The 19,836-nt window shown below is 47.0% G+C and overlaps 1 protein-coding gene across 1 annotated transcript in view; it reads right to left on the reverse strand.

The window, feature by feature from the left end:
* The window catches only part of hgfa (hepatocyte growth factor a), a gene marked incomplete at its 5' end in the record, with an annotated part of 45,682 nt that extends 38,833 nt beyond the window's left edge, over positions 1 to 6,849 (reverse strand). Inside the window, 2 exons of the mRNA XM_079494778.1 lie at positions 1,492 to 1,639; positions 6,783 to 6,849. Of these exons, the coding sequence (XP_079350904.1) occupies positions 1,492 to 1,639; positions 6,783 to 6,849 (215 nt within the window). The remainder of the gene's footprint in view (positions 1 to 1,491; positions 1,640 to 6,782) is intronic.
* Between the last annotated feature and the right edge of the window lie 12,987 nt (positions 6,850 to 19,836).

Below are 19,836 nucleotides of genomic sequence, written 5' to 3' on the forward strand. Positions count from 1 at the left end.
TTATAAGTAAGCCTGGCCGAGCCATGTGGCCCATAGGGCAGGAGCATTCCTCCTGTTTCTGTAGCATGAGGTGGCTTGATGTACAAGTATAGCCCCTGGACATGATGCTAGTTGCGAAAGCAGTGATTGCGAACGCAGTGAGCATTTACTATGAGACCCAGCAGATCATGTCTGTCTGTGTGTGTGTCTGTCTGTGTGTCACGCTGTAACACCACCCGCCCACCACCAGAGGGCGCAGCTGTATCACACACAAAAACACACACACACACACACACATGCACGCACACACGCACGTCGCACGTGCATCGCACGCACGCCAAAAAAAAACTTAAAAAAAACGTATTTTTTAAAAATAAATAAATAAAAAAATAATAATAAATAAAAAAATGAAAAAAATTAAAAGGAAAAAAAAGCTCTGTGTGTGTATGTGTATGTGTGTCAGACTGCCACAACAGCTGCGTTCGCTTCCCGCGTCCACGCGTCTTACTTGTATGTCACAGGGACATACAGTATAGCCCCAAATGCAACCCTTGATGCTGAGGGCGAACAGGCAAGCACTGGGTCCCAATGTTATAGTCTACTCTTTGGTATGACCCTGAGCTGGTTTGATACTTTTATCTCTGCGACGTCAACCTGTTCTGTTGTACTGTTCCACACGTTTCTACACCATACTGTCCATGCCTAACAGAAAACAAACTTTTCAGTATTACCCGTATTGCTTCCAAGATCTTCAGACTTCCTACACCCAGACTCTCTGATATGAACAATAAGGCCATCACACGGTTAGCACTTTTGATATCAAATGACACTCATCATCCCCTGTATCTGTATTTCCACCTCATGCCATCTGGACAAAGATATAGAACCTATAGCGTGGAAAAAGGTCAGAGTTTTGTCCCATCAGCCATTGCGGCATTAAACAAATTAACTGCCCCGCCGATAGGATGGTTCTGTGTACAGTGGGGACCTCATGGGTAAATGGTAAATGGTGCATTTATATAGTGCCTTTATCCAAGGCGCTTTACAGAGATTGTGCATTACATTCACCCATTCATACACCGATGGCAGCGGAAACCATGCAAGGCACCAACTAGCACATCAGGAGCAATTAGGGGTTCAGTGTCTTGCTCAAGGACACTTCGACACTAACTCTGGGGGAGCCCGGGTTCGAACAGGCAACCTTACGGTTCCCATCCAGGCACTCTACCCCTGAGCCACCGCCGCCCCGGGTATTGGTAATATGTTTCTTCTGTGCTATGTGTTTTGTTGTGGCTGTTTCTCATTCATCCTTCATCCAACCTATAAGACAATGCTTCTCAAAGTGGGATGGTGGGGTCCAGAGACCCTCAGGCCTCCTTGGGGGGTTCCAAATGGACCATTACATGCCTGTAACTCTGAGTGTACAAATGGAACCAAATCACTCTCAGAGTTATGGGGGTCTTTGAAATTTAAAACGTTTGACAATCACTGCTGTAAGACACTGGAACTCACCTGCAGTTGAAGGACTTCTTGCCCTTCCTACACTTGCGGGCGCAGCGCTCCAGCGAGCAGTTTCGTACCGGCTTGGAGACTTGGGGACAGTCGGTGCAAAGCAGCTGGTATCCTTCGGTCTTCTCATACTTCTGTAACGTCTGCCGCCCTGCCGGGAACAAGAGGAGGAAGGAGTCACGCATGGTCTGGCGGGAAATAGGCATTGTTCACATCATCAGTAACACATACGTACACGTAGCCTGCCTCCTTACACGTTCGTGGACAAACAGATAACACGCGCGCTCGCGCTCTCTCCACACACACACACACACACACACACACACACACACACACACACACACACACACACACACACACACACACACACACACACACACACACACACACACACACACACACACACACACACACACACACACACACACACACACACACACACACACACACACACACACACACGTTGGTCATATCGGTTGGCTTATTTATTTTTTTAAATCTCAATCCAAGCAATTCAATTCAGAACATTTAAAGACGTACAAATATACAGTACACTTCTACGGCGCAAAACAGGAAATCATCATATATACAGATAAAGAAAGTCAGTGCAATCCACTGTATTCAATTCATCAAGACATAACCCATTTTGGGCGGGAACCCCTTTTGGTGTTAGCATTATGTTATGCTTTAGCTATTGAAAAATAGCAGATCTACAAGCTCATAGCGCGGCACCGAGTGCCGCACTATGAACTTGTAGGTCTGCTATTTTTGAAAATCAAAGAACGACTGACATAGAAACATAGCTTTTTCAGAAAACTGTCAGGATTTAGAAGTCATTTTTAGAATCTGATCTCAGGTCAAAATGGATTAAAGACATACAGTACACAAGGCAAATCATCAACACTAGTCAAGGAGCAGAAACATCTGCTAGAGGGTGTCAAAAAGGTAATCTATTTAAAAAGAAAAAGGTTCGACCATAATCATAGTCCCCAAAAGGGATTCCAGGTTGAAATTGGCTGGATGTACAGTATAGTACACACGTCTATAACATGTGTCACATGACATGTCACAGTCATAGTTATGTCATGTATCCCAAGATCCATTTTCTTCTCACTACCAACTGAGCAAACAGAAAAAACAACGTGTCATCAAACAGCTACCTGTCCAACCTATCAAATTGCGGGTGGTCACAATTAAATAATAATAATAATAATAAAATAACCAGTGATATGCACAAGCATTGGTTATGCAGAGAACATTATGAAAATACAATCTTTATCTCTCTTTATCACTCTTCCATCTACAGTGGGAGGTGTCTGTCTTGGGGAACCTGAATGAGGAACACTTATTAAGTGAACAAAACATTAAGTTCATGTTTCAAGGAACTTCTCTCATCTTCGCTCCAGGTGACAGTTACATGACAGTTACATGACAGTTACATGACACCTTCATATAGTCACAGAGGACATTGAGGGCAGAGGAGGGGTGTTTGGTGTTTGTTGGTCAAAATGTATTTTTATTTTATTTGAACTGCAATGAAACCACGAGGGTACAGCAGTTTGAGGATAAACACTAAAGTCCAAATACGTATTTTCATTGCGGTCTTCTCACAAGTATAATTAATAAGTTAGACCTCAGATTGGAACTCCATTAACCGTGGCATCCCTATTTTTGCCATGTCGTTATGCAGTTAAATAAAATACATTTCAAAACATTTCAAAACAATTACAAAATAAATTATTTTTCTTTTCTTTCCAAATAGATACTACACGTACTACATTTCCAGGTGAAGCTTGGCTAAATGAATCCGTGTGTCACGCATTTGTTGCACCAAGTAACATCACATCCGTACGGCACGTTTGTGACCGAATTGTGACACAGTCAGTAAGGCCAATGATTCCACAGTTCACTAATCTTTTCAGAGGGACAGGCAGTCACTTTCACATACACCTGTTCGCCCCAGACCCTCTGTTTTATGGAGGAATTTCACAGAGAGGGAAGAGGGGAAAGTCCCAGGACTTTATGTTCCTAGGCTCTGCATAGGACTCACTCCGACAAACCTCTGGGATCCTATGGGAACTGGGAAGACATGTAGCCCCCCAGGTACCCACAGGTACCATGGGGAATGGGGATCCTATGGGAAGACATCTAGCCCCCCAGGTACCCACAGGTACCATGGGGATCCTATGGGAAGACATGTAGCCCCCCAGGTACCCACAGGTACCATGGGGAATGGGGATCCTATGGGAAGACATCTAGCCCCCCAGGTACCCACAGGTACCATGGGGATCCTATGGGAAGACATGTAGCCCCCCAGGTACCCACAGGTACCATGGGGAATGGGGATCCTATGGGAAGACATCTAGCCCCCCAGGTACCCACAGGTACCATGGGGATCCTATGGGAAGACATGTAGCCCCCCAGGTACCCACAGGTACCATGGGGAATGGGGATCCTATGGGAAGACATCTAGCCCCCCAGGTACCCACAGGTACCATGGGGATCCTATGGGAAGACATGTAGCCCCCCAGGTACCCACAGGTACCATGGGGAATGGGGATCCTATGGGAAGACATCTAGCCCCCCAGGTACCCACAGGTACCATGGGGATCCTATGGGAAGACATGTAGCCCCCCAGGTACCCACAGGTACCATGGGGAATGGGGATCCTATGGGAAGACATCTAGCCCCCCAGGTACCCACAGGTACCATGGGGATCCTATGGGAAGACATGTAGCCCCCCAGGTACCCACAGGTACCATGGGGATCCTATGGGAAGACATGTAGCCCCCCAGGTACCCACAGGTACCATGAGATGAGATGAGATGAGATTCAATTTATTGTCAATGTACAGTACAAGTACAGCACAGCGAAAGGTATTTTCGCATCTCACCAATAGTGCAAACATGTCAGTAAAGAGGAGGATACATTAATTACAGTAGTACAGTAGTAACAGTAATGGGCTGAGCAGTAGTCATTTAAATAAATAAATAAATAAGGATATGAGAGGAAGAGAAAAAAACATGGGGATCCTATGGGAAGACATGTAGCCCCCCAGGTACCCACAGGTACCATGGGGATCCTATGGGAAGACATGTAGCCCCCCAGGTACCCACAGGTACCATGGGGATCCTATGGGAAGACATGTAGCCCCACAGGTATCATGGGGATCCCATGGGGGCTGTCCAGGAAGCTCAAAACAAGAGCCAATAGTAATTATTCATGGGTGCCACCCACATTATTACGCTGCGCTGCACATCCCACAAATGCATGTAATTTACAAAAATAGGGCACCATATAAAAGGGAAATAAACAGGCTTTCCAACGGTATAAAATATATTGCCAAGAAGCATTGTTACGAGAAATGATCTACGCACGCACACACAAACATGCGCACGCACGCACAAGCACACGCACACGCACACGCACACGCACACACACACACACACACACAGTAAAACTTGATATCGTTGCTGTTGGTTGCTCTTATTGCTGAGCTTGCTATACATTTGCTACTTTTCAATTTGAATCCTGAAAAAGTAACAGTTTTGGAGATATGAGGTTTCCACCCGACAGAAACGATATATAGCAACATGGGTTTTTCTGAAAACTGTTAGGATCCAGAAGGCATTGGTATAATCGGCCTCAGCATGTCTTTATAAGGCATATTTATTGTTGCAGTGGAGTTATGACAAGTTGCCCCCTGCCAGTATGGGGGTTGGTTGACATATGATCAAGTGGCCAATGTGGCATCTATTCTATACGTACAGTACGTACGTATGTCTATGGTTAAGAGCTGGGATGCCTGCAGTTAACTATAGAAAACCATCGGTATACAGAAGAACAGAGAGGTGTGGACAGCTGGCCTACATCAAGCCACAGTTCAAAACACACCAGCATGCGCGTTCTGGTTAAACACAAGGCCAATGAACCAGAAATGCTGGATGGGCGTTGCGCCGTGCGAGATGGACATTTAGAACCGTGGTTCCCAAACGTTTTCATGTCAGGGACCCCCAAATTGACACTAATTAGCCCGCGGACCCCCATTTCGAGGTCTACGGACCTCGATTTAATGGCATTTCTATCTCTGGGACCCCCAATTTATATTGTAAAATCAATGCTAATTTAACTCAGAGCGTAGAAATGGAACAAATGGAACCAAATGGAACCCTAACGGGTCCATTTGGTTCCATTTGTACACTCTCTGAGTTACAGACCCATAAGGGTCCATTTGGTTACAAACTATCATCTAGCTGGGTCCCCCCTGGAACTCCCTCAAGTACCCCTGGGGGTCCCCGGACCCCACTCTGGGAACCACTGATTTAGAACCGTGGTTCTCAAACATGTTTGGCTCAGGTCACCCCTGTAAATAACCTGTTCATCCACAACACCCCTGATATTACATTGTTACATTATAGCACCTTTTGTCATATTAACGGTACGTAAATAATGTCAATCTTTAAGCCCGAAGATACTACAGTGTGTCACGAGGGAAACTGGAGAGAAACTTAGTTTTCATTAGGACAGATAACTTTTATACTTGGCATTTAGTTAACGACTTGAACCCCGGCATCCCTATTCTGGGGGGAACCAAAAATTGCAAATCTACAAGCTCACAATACGTGACGCGTTGTGGATCTGCCATTTTATTGTTTTGGTGAAGAGACTTGTACTGTAGACTGGAAAAGATTGCACCAAGTACAGTTTGACTCGGGTCCGTTTTACCGGTGATATTGATGAATTCCAAATATTACCAAAGTATTCTGAGGACTGAGCATTCCTGGACTTGCATCAAGGCACCATAGGGTGTCACGTCACGACACCCACTTTGAGAAGCCCTGATTTAGACTATAATGCCATAGGAAACTAATGTACACTAGGTGGATATTAGATACTAGTGAGGCCTGAACTTTATACCTATTTGACCTCTTTCTCAGTAACATTCTTTTGCGACCAGAGGTCGCAGTTAACTATGAAACCTTGTGTTTTTGACACCTAACCCACAATTCCCATCACGTCACCGTCACTCAAATCACCGTCACTCAAATCACCGTCACTCACCCCAGGCAAGCCCCCAGGTCATCGTGACATCAGCCCCCTGGTCACCCCAGGCAAGCCCCCAGGTGCCTAGGTCATCGTGACATCAGCCCCCATATATGGTGCCCAGGTCATTGTGGTTTATTGGTCAAAGTTCATCCCATGCCAAAGCGACCTCACTCGCCCAGCAGTCTGACGTCACCCGGGCGGATGCGTGCACACGCCGATCTGCCCCAGCAGTACGACCTCCTCCTCACTCTCACGGAGGAGACTGCCGACGAGTGGCGCCGTCGCCTGGGCAGGGAACGCCAGAGGCGCCACCATCAGAGACTAGCCGCCGAGCAGAATCTGCAACTTCGAGATTGCAACGCCGTCGTCTAGCTAGGGGTTGGCCAAAGTTATTTGTGCAGCCGCACCTGGCAGCCGGCGAAAACTAGAGTTCAACAGGCCCGAAAATTACCATCAAACTCATTCAAGACACTTCCCCCGCTGCCACCCTGTTCTGACATTCCATATGTTGATCTGACCTCATCGCACCCTGTACACTCAAGACACGCTCCATATATGGCCCTTTAGGGCGAGGTCGCTTCTCACCCTCAGGCGTCTTACTGGTATATGTTACTGAGAAAGAGTAATTGTCAAGAGACGATTACTGCAATGTCTAATATGTCTCATGTTATGTTACATTTTATAGGATCTTGTTAGTTGTGGTCACTGTGGTGTATTTATTGTTGTCATATATTTTGTTTACTGGTACTTTGTTTTGACAGCTTGTCCCCTTTCAGACTGAAGATAACTTCATTCTCTGTCACAACTCACAAGTGACAGATTGATTTCTTTGGCAGCTATACTAAGGGAAAACACACTTCTAAACGTTTACTTCTACTCCACTACATCTGTGAGACAAATGTTGTACTTTTACTCAACTGCAATTATATAGGCTATTTGGAAACTTTAGTTACTAGTTACTTTATAGATCTAGAATAATATTACGAAACATAGACTTCAGCTCTGTATATTAGGGAAAGATCAGGGCCACACAATCCGTTGTAGTTCTGGAGCAACGGATTGTCTGGCCCTGGTCTTTTCCTAATGGGACGATTGAGGGTAAATGGTAAAAAATGGCAAATGGTGCATTTATATAGCGCCTTTATCCAAGGCGCTTTACATAGATTGTGCATTACATTCACCCATTCACACCGATGGCGGCGGAAACCATGCAAGGCACCAACCAGTACATCAGGAGCAATTAGGGGTTCAGTGTCTCTAGGACACTTCGACACTAACTCTGGGGGAGCCCACAGGGTTCGAACAGTGGCAACCTTGCGGTTACCATCCATCCACTCTACCCCTGAGCCACCGCCGCCCCAGGGTAGCTACTGGGAGTCAGGGACGTAAATTGGGATTTGATCACCACGGCTGGGTCACCTGAGTGAGGGGTATGATGTTTGCGAGACCCCGAAACCCTGATGACCTTGGGATACATCAGTGAGGATACGTCCCATGGGTGCATCCATGCGATGTTATTTCGTTCTCATTTCAGCCATTTGAAAATAGCCAATCTACAAGCTCACAATGTGTCACGATGCGACACATTGTGAGCTTGTAGATCTGCTATTTTCAAACGTTTTTTTTTATACATTTGAAATTGGACATTCATCAAGACTTTTGTATTGATACTTTTACTTCAGTAAAGTAGGCTATTAGAGCACTATTTCCACCACTGGTCAGAATAGAGATTATGCGCGTGACATCATCATCAAACCCGGAAGTTATGCAGGAATGCCTACTAAGTGGCAAAAAACGACTTTCTGGCCTTGACAGCCCATGGATACAAACAGAAAAGTCATTAAACAACATTAAACAATGTTAAACTCACTTTGCCTGTTGCTTTGCCACTCGATTTGCCACTCGATGTGCCATTCACTTTAAGCATGCGCATACCCTCTATAGTGCCAATATCAATTTGGTCATAGCGATGATCAACGTATGTTATTTTTTAAATATTTTTTTGTTTTTATTTTTTCAGGGAGGATGTGCATTGGGAGGACGGGTGGAGGGGGCTATATGGCAACAAGCATGGGGGGGGGGGGGGGTCTGCAAGTAACAAGTTTCAGCCCCATCTGGCATCCCGCTCCACAGGAATAAAGGAGGTTTCATCACTCTGCCTCTACTGTTGTCAAAAAATAACTTTTATGAATCGTCTGTCAATGGCCACCAGCGACGGGACTTATTTTATTTGTGGGAAAATATGCTTGAAAGTTTGCACAAGCACAAGCACGCAAAAATAAAGTTATGGCGTTTGATTTATATAAGCCTTTGTTGAGAGATTTAAGTCATGCCTCCTTGGAAGTAATACATCAAAAGGAGAGTTTTATCATTGCAAAAGAGAGGCATAACCCATAAGCATGACATCCATTACAGGTCAAAAATGGGACGAGATCCATATTTCAATACTGTAACCTCAGTGATGCAAAGCATTCGTCTTCTCACCAAGTAGGAGGAGGGGGATCCTTCACTGAGTGGAACTCTACTGTAAAAGTTCTTTCTGCTTTCTGTCTAAATCTTGCACAGGAATATACTGGTCACTCAGGGGTCTTCAACAGAAACATACTGGTCAGGGGTCTTCAACAGAATCATACTGGTCACTCAGGGGTCTTCAACAGAAACATACTGGTCACTCAGGGGTCTTCAACAGAAACATACTGGTCACTCAGGGGTCTTCAACAGAATCATACTGGTCACTCAGGGGTCTTCAACAGAAACATACTGGTCACTCAGGGGTCTTCAACAGAATCATACTGGTCACTCAGGGGTCTTCAACAGAAACATACTGGTCACTCAGGGGTCTTCAACAGAAACATACTGGTCACTCAGGGGTCTTCAACAGAAACATACTGGTCAGGGGTCTTCAACAGAAACATACTGGTCAGGGGTCTTCAACAGAAACATACTGGTCAGGGGTCTTCAACAGAAACATACTGGTCAGGGGTCTTCAACAGAAACATACTGGTCACTCAGGGGTCTTCAACAGAAACATACTGGTCACTCAGGGGTCTTCAACAGAAACATACTGGTCACTCAGGGGTCTTCAACAGAAACATACTGGTCACTCAGGGGTCTTCAACAGAAACATACTGGTCAGGGGTCTTCAACAGAAACATACTGGTCAGGGGTCTTCAACAGAAACATACTGGTCACTCAGAGGTCTTCAACAGAAACATACTGGTCACTCAGGGGTCTTCAACAGAAACATACTGGTCACTCAGGGGTCTTCAACAGAAACATACTGGTCAGGGGTCTTCAACAGAAACATACTGGTCACTCAGGGGTCTTCAACAGAAACATACTGGTCAGGGGTCTTCAACAGAAACATACTGGTCACTCAGAGGTCTTCAACAGAAACATAATACTGGTCACTCAGGGGTCTTCAACAGAAACATACTGGTCAGGGGTCTTCAACAGAAACATACTGGTCACTCAGGGGTCTTCAACAGAAACATACTAGTCACTCAGGGGTCTTCAACAGAAACATACTGGTCAGAGGTCTTCAACAGAAACATACTGGTCACTCAGGGGTCTTCAACAGAAACATACTGGTCACTCAGAGGTCTTCAACAGAAACATACTGGTCAGGGGTCTTCAACAGAAACATACTGGTCAGGGGTCTTCAACAGAAACATACTGGTCAGGGGTCTTCAACAGAAACATACTGGTCACTCAGGGGTCTTCAACAGAAACATACTGGTCAGGGGTCTTCAACAGAAACATACTGGTCAGGGGTCTTCAACAGAAACATACTGGTCAGGGGTCTTCAACAGAAACATACTGGTCAGGGGTCTTCAACAGAAACATACTGGTCAGGGGTCTTCAACAGAAACATACTGGTCAGGGGTCTTCAACAGAAACATACTGGTCAGGGGTCTTCAACAGAAACATACTGGTCACTCATGGGTCTTCAACAGAAACATACTGGTCAGGGGTCTTCAACAGAAACATACTGGTCACTCAGGGGTCTTCAACAGAAACATACTGGTCACTCAGGGGTCTTCAACAGAAACATACTGGTCAGGGGTCTTCAACAGAAACATACTGGTCAGGGGTCTTCAACAGAAACATACTGGTCAGGGGTCTTCAACAGAAACATACTGGTCACTCAGGGGTCTTCAACAGAAACATACTGGTCACTCAGGGGTCTTCAACAGAAACATACTGGTCACTCAGGGGTCTTCAACAGAAACATACTGGTCAGGGGTCTTCAACAGAAACATACTGGTCAGGGGTCTTCAACAGAAACATACTGGTCACTCAGGGGTCTTCAACAGAAACATACTGGTCACTCAGGGGTCTTCAACAGAAACATACTGGTCACTCAGGGGTCTTCAACAGAAACATACTGGTCAGGGGTCTTCAACAGAAACATAATACTGGTCACTAAGGGTCTTCAACAGAAACATACTGGTCAGGGGTCTTCAACAGAAACATACTGGTCACCCAGGGGTCTTCAACAGAAACATACTGGTCAGGGGTCTTCAACAGAAACATACTGGTCAGGGGTCTTCAACAGAAACATACTGGTCAGGGGTCTTCAACAGAAACATACTGGTCACGGGACTTCAACAAAGAATGTATAGGCTATATAATGGTGTTGCAGATTTTTCTAACCTTTTCTTACATTTCATCGATAGTTTCATATAGACTTGTCTGGCAGCACTGACTGTCATCGGTGTTCATGATTTTTGTTGACGTTTTGTTGGATTCATGTAATGTTTTCAGACATTTAAACACTTAAACCCTCAATACTTACTAAACTTGGTCTGCTCTTTTTTCAGCTCTACAGTATCTCTGAGGACCCCCTAGGGCATTGGTTCCCGAACTTTTTCATTTCAAGGACCCCCAAATTGAGACTAATTAGCCCAGGGACCCCCATTTGAAAATATATGCCATGGACCCCCATAAGAGAAGATTTTTACGGCTCTAGCAGTGATTCTCAACCCATTTAATTTCAAGGACCCCCAGTTTGACATGCATTAGTCTACGGACCCCCATTTAAGGGCATTTATATCTCTGGGCCCCCCAATTTATATTGTAAAATCAATGTTAATTTAACTCTGAGTTACAGACCCATAAGGGTCCATTTGGTTCACAACTATCATTTAGCTGGGTCCCCCCTGGAACTCTCTCAAGTACCCCTGGGGGTCCCTGGACCCCACTTTGGGAACCACTGGCCCTAGGGGCCCCCGACCCCCTGTTGAAGACCCCTGCTTTAGGTGCACGTACCACGCGCTCACCCCCCCCCCCCCTCCCTTTGTAATTGGTGGCAAGTGGGGGTGTATAAATCACTGAAGAAAATCCCATGCTGGTGAGTTATAGCAACATGCTCTCGTGCCAAGATCCGACACAAGACGTTGTGTGTGTACTTAGGAGATTGTAAGTTCTGGAGCGGGTCGGAGGGCTCCCCGTGGCTGAAAATGGTTTTTTCGGGGAGGACGCATTATTAATGTTTGGGCTGCTCTAGGACCACATCTGGCACTCATCACGCTGTTGTTCCAACATTGATGTCTCGCCAGGCCGCTCAATTAGATTCCACTTAGTCTCTTCCTCTTGCCTCTATAGTCTGACTCCTATAATCGTTATCTCCAAAACAAGAACTTTCGCTTATAGGTTAGGAATATTATTGTAAATGTAATCGTAGCTCGTGCACGTGCACGCCGTGCACGGTTGAGGTGAGCAGACAGAATATGGGCCCTGTGTTGATTTTAAGGTGTGTGGGCTTCCTTTGGACCGTGTGTGCAAGGAGAGGAGAACTACTAGAATAAAATACTAAAAACATCCCCAAAGTGGCAACGGTCCGGAGCATCAGGTTTGAGGTGCGCCTCTCTGTCTGCATGGTCTGGACTCTGCATATTAGACATTACAGTACATGTGCACACGCGCTTCATGCGAGTGAAAAAATGTGGCCCTCAGCTCAGCCGCCAGATGTTAAACTGTTCCCCTGTCCGGCCAAAACGCGCGCTCACAAAAATACCACCCCGCGGGCGGGGACGGGGACGCGCATATTTATAACGGCATCTCCGCTTCACGTGTGCCCGTTGCAGTGTCAACCCGTGCAACTGACCAATTTAAGCCGTTCTATTACTAATGTTTTAAAGTGCATGCAGGAGTTTGGAGCCTGGAGGAGAATAACCCAATTTGTGCGGGAACCCCTTTATGTTATGCTTTAGCTATTGAAAAATAGCAGATCTACAAGCTCGTAGCGCGCCACCGAGTGGCGCGCTACAAGCTTGTAGGTCTGCTATTTTTGAAAAATCGAAGAACGACTGACATAGAAACATAGCGTTTTCAGAAAACTGTCAGGATGTAGAAGACATTTTTAGAATCTGATCTCAGGTCAGAATGGGATAATGTGCCCCATGACGACATCCCCCATGCAGTAGCAGGCATTAGTTCCACATATATAGTGTCTATTACCCAAATGACAATGACCTATATAAAGTTTTAATGACAAAGCAGTAACATGAGCAGATGGACTTCAAACAGATGTCTTTTAACCCAGCGGGGTGCTGCAACTTGCTGAACTGAGCATGTGTGCGTGTGTGTGTGTGTGTGTGTGTGTGTGTGTGTGTGTGTGTGTGTGTGTGTGTGTGTGTGTGTGTGTGTGTGTGCAGCGCACCTTCCCATATTCTATACTTTACGCAGCTGGAACGGTACCATGATACACGACCAGGGTACATTTAAAATCCTCTATGGCACTCGGACATATCCGAGATAAGGCTATGTCTACATTAATATGGTGAATAATTGATCATTTTCTATAAATACCTAGGCTATTAAGGTTAATATAGCCACATTTACAGCGTGGTACAACAATTGATATAAGTCAATGGGGCCTTTAATCAAAGCCACTGTAAACTGTCACAAAAAGGCTAATCCAAAGCGACTATATGGGTACACAAAATATGACATTTAAAATAACAGGTTTAAGGTTTAATTAGAGCACATGAAGGGTGAGAAGAAATTAGTTTCCCTGCATTTAGAAGAGACTTAAAAAGTCAACATCTCTAGCCAGTGCATGCATGCCGCCTCGGGATCGGGATGTCAACTATACGCATTCTATTGCAAGTATACAGTATTTAACGTGCCGTTCCACATTACGCACGGTCCGTTTAAACTCTCCGCGTCTTACCTGCGTCCACCACGGAGACCACAACGCACAGCAACACTTTATAAATCCACACGTTTGTCCTCATGGTCAACGGCGTCCGGCGGGGAGTGTGTGTGACGAACTGTCCGCTCGGGTGGGTTACAATAAGTCCAAATGGAGAAGCCTCGTCCTTCTGCGCACCAAGAGAGAGAGAGAGAGAGAGAGAGAGAGAGAGAGAGAGAGAGAGAGAGAGAGGGAGAGAGAGAGAGAGAGAGAGAGAGAGGGAGAGAGAGGGGGGGGATGTCCCCCTTCACGTCCTTGGTTCAACCCCCTTCCGTTCCTCCAGTCTGTCCTCTACTCTTCTCTATCACACCGTCCAACTCCCCTCCCCCTGTTTGTCGAGCAGATTTTAAACGAGTTTTAACGCACTCTCTCTTTCCTCCCCTCGGCGGCCCCTTGACTCTCTCTCTCTCTCTCTCTCTCTCTCTCGGTGCGTCTGTTAACGTGCGTGCTTATCTAAACAACGGACGGTGATCGCGATGCCAGACCGGACGCGTGTCACTTCCACAACACATGCGCTGATAGAGACGGCGCTCAGATGATACATCTTTGGGGGCGTCTGGTTCTTTCTGTGTGACCAGAGGCTCTGTGTGTGACCATGCACACGGAGAAGATCGTCGGACGGCGAGCGAGCGCGTCTAACTAAAGGTGTGCGCGAGTCTCGCGACGGCCTCCCGGTCATTCGGTCCCTCCTGATGATAAGATATGGAGAGGGAATTATGACTTTATAGAACCTCCCTCTCTTCCTCCTCCTCGCCTGACTGTCCAGGGCTCTCACAAACTGCAAACGCAGATGGGATGATTTGCACGGTGCGCGCGGAGGGGAACTGCGTGCAACGGTGATTGCATCCCCAAAGGAGCAGCCGGTGCCAAAATGCGCACGGTGCCGAAAGGCAACGGCACAAGAAGAACAAACCCCGATAAAGACATACTATGAGGAGGCAGATATGCAAATGGACATTGGAAAGTATTTCAAAACTACATTTTAAACATAGACCACCTTTAATGTAGGCCTAGCAATGATCAGCAGCAAAATAACTTCACATATAGGCTACTGTAGGCCTGTGAGGCATTATGCATTTCTCCTTGAGTGGGCCTAATTTGACTAAACTGCAACTTAGCCTAAATGGTACTAGTAGTTGTGTAATTTCTGTCAAATTGTGCAGTGATAGCATCTAGCGTGGAGAGCACAGAAAATGACAGTCAGTGGAACACTGGAACGTAGCTATTCAGGAATTTAGTAGCCCTGTGATATAGCCTATCCCAAATTATAAATAAAGGCCTGGCACCACCACCGTGCGAGGGCCATAGCGATGAGACAGCCACGGGCATTATGTTCAGGTCACGTCATGGCAAATAAGGACAACTGGACACAAATCTGTCACAGACAGTAGGACTGATGGAATGTTTACTGTAGTTGTGAAAGAGATCCCACCGGGAGAGAGTTCGCCCAAGACTGGGCGGGTATTATTAATGGCACTAGCGAATGCCAATAGGCCTATATGTGGCACAGTTCAGTTGAGAGATTGGTTTGGGGACAGTGTGCGACCAGCCAGGGGCCACAGAGGAGGGGTTTGGGGACAGTGTGCGACCAGCCAGGGGCCACAGAGGAGGGGGTTGGGAACAGTGTGCGACCAGCCAGGGGCCACAGAGGAGGGGTTTGGGAACAGTGTGCGACCACCAGGGGCCACAGAGGAGGGGTTTGGGACAGGGGCCACAGAGGAGGGGTTTGGGAACAGTGTGCGACCAGCAGGGGCCACAGAGGAGGGGTTTGGGAACTGTGCGACCAGCAGGGGCCACAGAGGAGGGGTTTGGGAACTGTGCGACCAGCAGGGGCCACAGAGGAGGGGTTTGGGACAGGGGCCACAGAGGAGGGGTTTGGGAACAGTGTGCGACCAGCAGGGGCCACAGAGGAGGGGTTTGGGAACAGTGTGCGACCAGCAGGGGCCACAGAGGAGGGGTTTGGGAACTGTGCGACCAGCAGGGGCCACAGAGGAGGGGTTTGGGAACTGTGCGACCAGCAGGGGCCACAGAGGAGGGGTTTGGGAACTGTGCGACCAGCAGGGGCCACAGAGGAGGGGTTTGGGAACTGTGCGACCAGCAGGGGCCACAGAGGAGGGGTTTGGGAACTGTGCGACCAGCAGGGGCCACAGAGGAGGGGTTTGGGACAGGGGCCACAGAGGAGGGGTCAGGCGCAGCTGGAAGCAATCCCATTTAGGTACCCTGCAACGTGCCGGGGCGCTTTTGTTGAACTAAAGTGTGCCTGAGCTTTTTTGGACACGAACCCCGCGGAGGGCGCGATCGTTATTTAACAGGAAATCCACACTTTGGCCGTTAACGGGCGGCGGCCTGAGCGCCCTCCAGGGGGAGGGGGGGGGGGGAGGGGGGTGGGGAGGGGGGGCCTCGAGGTGAACACCAGACGCCTGGCCTGCGCTCGTTAAGTCGCGTGTGCAGGTCACCTCATTCTTCCCTTTGGTCTGTGAGCGCTGGCTTGAAAGAGAGACCTGAACAAGCATCAGCAGGTGTAGTGTGTGTGTGTGTGCGTGCGTGCGTGCGTGCGTGCACGTGCATACGAGTGTGTGTGCGTGTGTGTGTGTGTGTGCGCGCGCGCGTGCGTGCATACGTGTGTGTGCGTGTGTGTGTGCGCGTGTGTGCGTGCGTACGTGTGTGCACTGCATGTGTGTGTGTGTGCGTGCGCCAGGGCAAACCGCAGCTTGGGGCCCAGGCGGCACCAGGCACCATACAGGGGGAGAGGGGGGGGGGGGCACCAGGCACCATACAGGGGGAGAGGGGGGGGGGGGGGGGCACCAGGCACCATACAGGGCACGTGTCAGACCCGCAAACGTCAATCAATGTCAGTGTTAAAAAGCAGAAATCCAGACGCGCGGATACTTGTGTCTTGGAGCTGAATTCTTGCAGGTTGGTGCGTTGTGAACCGAGGCTGTTCGCCCCCTGTCCCATGTGCTTTAGGGCGCGTTGTGAACCGAGGCTGTTCGCCCCCTGTCCCATGTGCTTTAGGAGCGCTGGATAAGTAAGTGGGTTTTGACAGCTGATTATGCAGCGTTCACAGTCATTCTCCTCTTTCACGAGAGACCAAAGGGAGTATTAATTTCCAAAGGGAGTATTAATTTTCAACATCCTCTCTCCCCGTTTAATCCCAGGCCTACCTTTGATAATTCCAAAATGTCATTCATGGAGGATTGCTAACAGGAGCATACAGTTATAGATGTTATCAACCTAATTAATCAAACCCAGGCGCCTGCTGGTAAACAAATTACTGTTCTCACAAAACACAAATTCACCATTTTTTAATCAAACATTCGAAACCAACTGGGAGTTAACTTTTCTTATTTTCACATGACTATTCATGGTTCCCATAAAGTCCCTCCTGGCTGTCCCTGAGACTGTGGTCTCATCAAATACCACCTATTTAATTCTCCATCATTCATCCCAGACTCTCAAATCAAGAAAAGTTCAGCGCAGAACTCAGATCTCTGCTCTCTCTCACTCGCTGCTCATTACGTTCTAACTGTGTGTGTTTTCCCAAAGCAAAGAACATACCGCGAGGGAGGACTGGCGCTCCAAATACTAAAAGGTCATCCAAGTACTAGGAGTTATTGTTTTTGTCATGAGAGGATTGAATAGCTGTATGGGTGTGCAGCTTTGGTCTGCACTCCAATCGGTGTGGTTTATCCCATTTTGGGCGGGAACCCCTTTTAGTGTTTTAAGCATTAAGTTATACTTTAGCTATTGAAAAATAGCAGATCTACAAGCTCGTAGCGTGGCACTCGGTGCCGCGCTATGAGCTTGTAGGTCTGCTATTTTTGAAAAATCGCGAAAATGTGGCGCAAATCTTTGAATATATAATCTTTCAGAGCGAACAACATATTTTCAGATGGCGGCCGGCAGCCAAATATATATATTTTTGAGGGTCCTTGACATGAAAATGTTTGAGCACCACTGACACAGAAAACATGATGTTTTTTCAGAAATCTTTTTCAGGATTTAGAAAGCATTTGTAGAATCGTCCTCGGGTCAAAATGGGTTATAATAAACTCGGCGGTTTCTAAATGACACACAAGATAAGATGTGGATCAATAACAGTATCTATCTCTCTCCATAAACCTTTGATCTCCCATGGGGAAACGCAGGTGTTGTATAGCAGCAAGCAACAGCAGTATAAGCATGAGCGCAACCACACCCTGCACCAGCTAGACTGTCCAGATTAAGTCCCAGCTATGGAGCTGGCATTCCTCACCTGTTTGTTCCGTGTGTTGGCGTCGTCGTCCCTTTGGTGTTGATGTTACCTCCCCTCAGACAGACAGTCATGGCACAGAAGGGGACACTGCAGAGTGCAGCCTGCACGGTAGAATCTACAGCAGCCCGTTGTTGCACATGCTGACGAACCCATGGGCCTCTTTAGGAAGAACTGCCTGCTCAGTGCTATACAAACATATAGGGAATGACTCTGGGACTGGATTAGAATGAGAACGTCAAAATCCATATATGCACATACAAACATATGCAGTTTGCACGTGCGCACGCACGCACGCACACGCATGCACACACACACGCACGCACTCACGCACGCACGCACGCACGCAGTTGCACGTTAGGTATAATGTGTACATATGTGGGTCTTAGTGCAGATGTGCAAAGTACACTGTCTGAGAGGTGTGGACAGGAGAACCAGAGGAGGAGGCAGACCGCCAGCCAGAGGTGGTGGGTCGAGGGGGGAGAGAGCCAGTACTCAGAGCAAGAGAGGAGGTGGGTATATAGGAGGAGAAAGCAAGCGTTTGGAACCAGAAGAGGTGGGTTGTGGGGAGAGAGCCAGTGCTCAGAAGACTAGGCCTGTCACAATTAGTTGTCTAATCGCAAATATTTGAGATAATCCCACTTATTTTTGCATAATCTTCAAAATAAAAATGCAGAAAAAGCTGATCTACAAGCTTACAACGCATCATGAAGTGACACGTTGTAAGCCTGTATATAGCTTTTTCCGCTATTTTTGCATTTTTTTCCCAAGTATAAAATTATAAAATATGTCAGTAATTTCTTTGTATATTTAAGTTACTCGTCATATCTGCCCTGTGCAATTTTTGATTTCAAAGCCTTAAAGGCAATTTCTTTCTGATTCATATTAAAGTTCCAATATTCAATGCCAAAAACACAATTAAATTGTTAATCGAAATTACTTGTGTGACAATGAATGGCCGACTTAAGGTTGTAATGGGGACAGCCCTACTCAGAAGTGAAGCAGAGAGGGGGTGGGTCGGGGTGGGAGCCAGTGAGAGCCAGCGTTCACAGCAGCAGACAGGAGGAGGAGGGTCAGGAGGAGAGAGCCAGAGGGATGGGCAGTGTTCACAACCATGCAGGCATCAGAGGGAAGGAAGGGAGGGAGCGAGGGAGGAAGCCAAGACTGTCAAACCCTCGACTCCCAAGGCTAAACTCTGTCAGCACCCACCGGATGCCTTCCTCTCTCCACTATAGGCTGCACAGTAAAATCCTGAGTGTTCGTCTAATATAACTACAGTATACGCTGTCTGAGTTACATTAAGTGCACATGCTAACAGCAGCACACAAACCTGGGTTTTACATTGTGTGTATGTATGTATGTAGCAGACATGTACACATTTATATTGGATAAATGGAGACACAAAATGGAGACAGTCTGTTTTTTGACCACTGACCAGGTATGACAAAAACTATTAAAGATGGGGTGCCATAGTTTTGTATGTGTCTATGGAGTTAACGTTACTCAAATAGACCCTGGGGTGTGGTTATAATATGCAAATATGTCTTCCGTGTGCATTTTTGGTTTCTTCCTGAAAGCTGAAAGCCTTTGAGTCAAAAGCTTAGAGTATATATGAATAGAGACGGCACCCGGAGGAAACCCTGAGGCGAAATGGACATAGTGGCCGAATTTGGTATTGCAGTTTGGACCCAAACACATGAACGTGCTGGTCCGTTGACTATCATTGCGCACGTTCATGATGACACGTGAACGCTGTTTCATACGTGAACACGTGCAATGATAGTCAACGGCAGCACGTTCATGTGTTTGGGTCCAATCCATCCCAGAATGCACTCTGTTCCTACCCGGAAGG

This window comes from Electrona antarctica (genome assembly GCF_951216825.1).
Source record: "Electrona antarctica genome assembly, chromosome: 23".
Classification (NCBI taxonomy): Eukaryota; Metazoa; Chordata; class Actinopteri; order Myctophiformes; family Myctophidae; genus Electrona; species Electrona antarctica.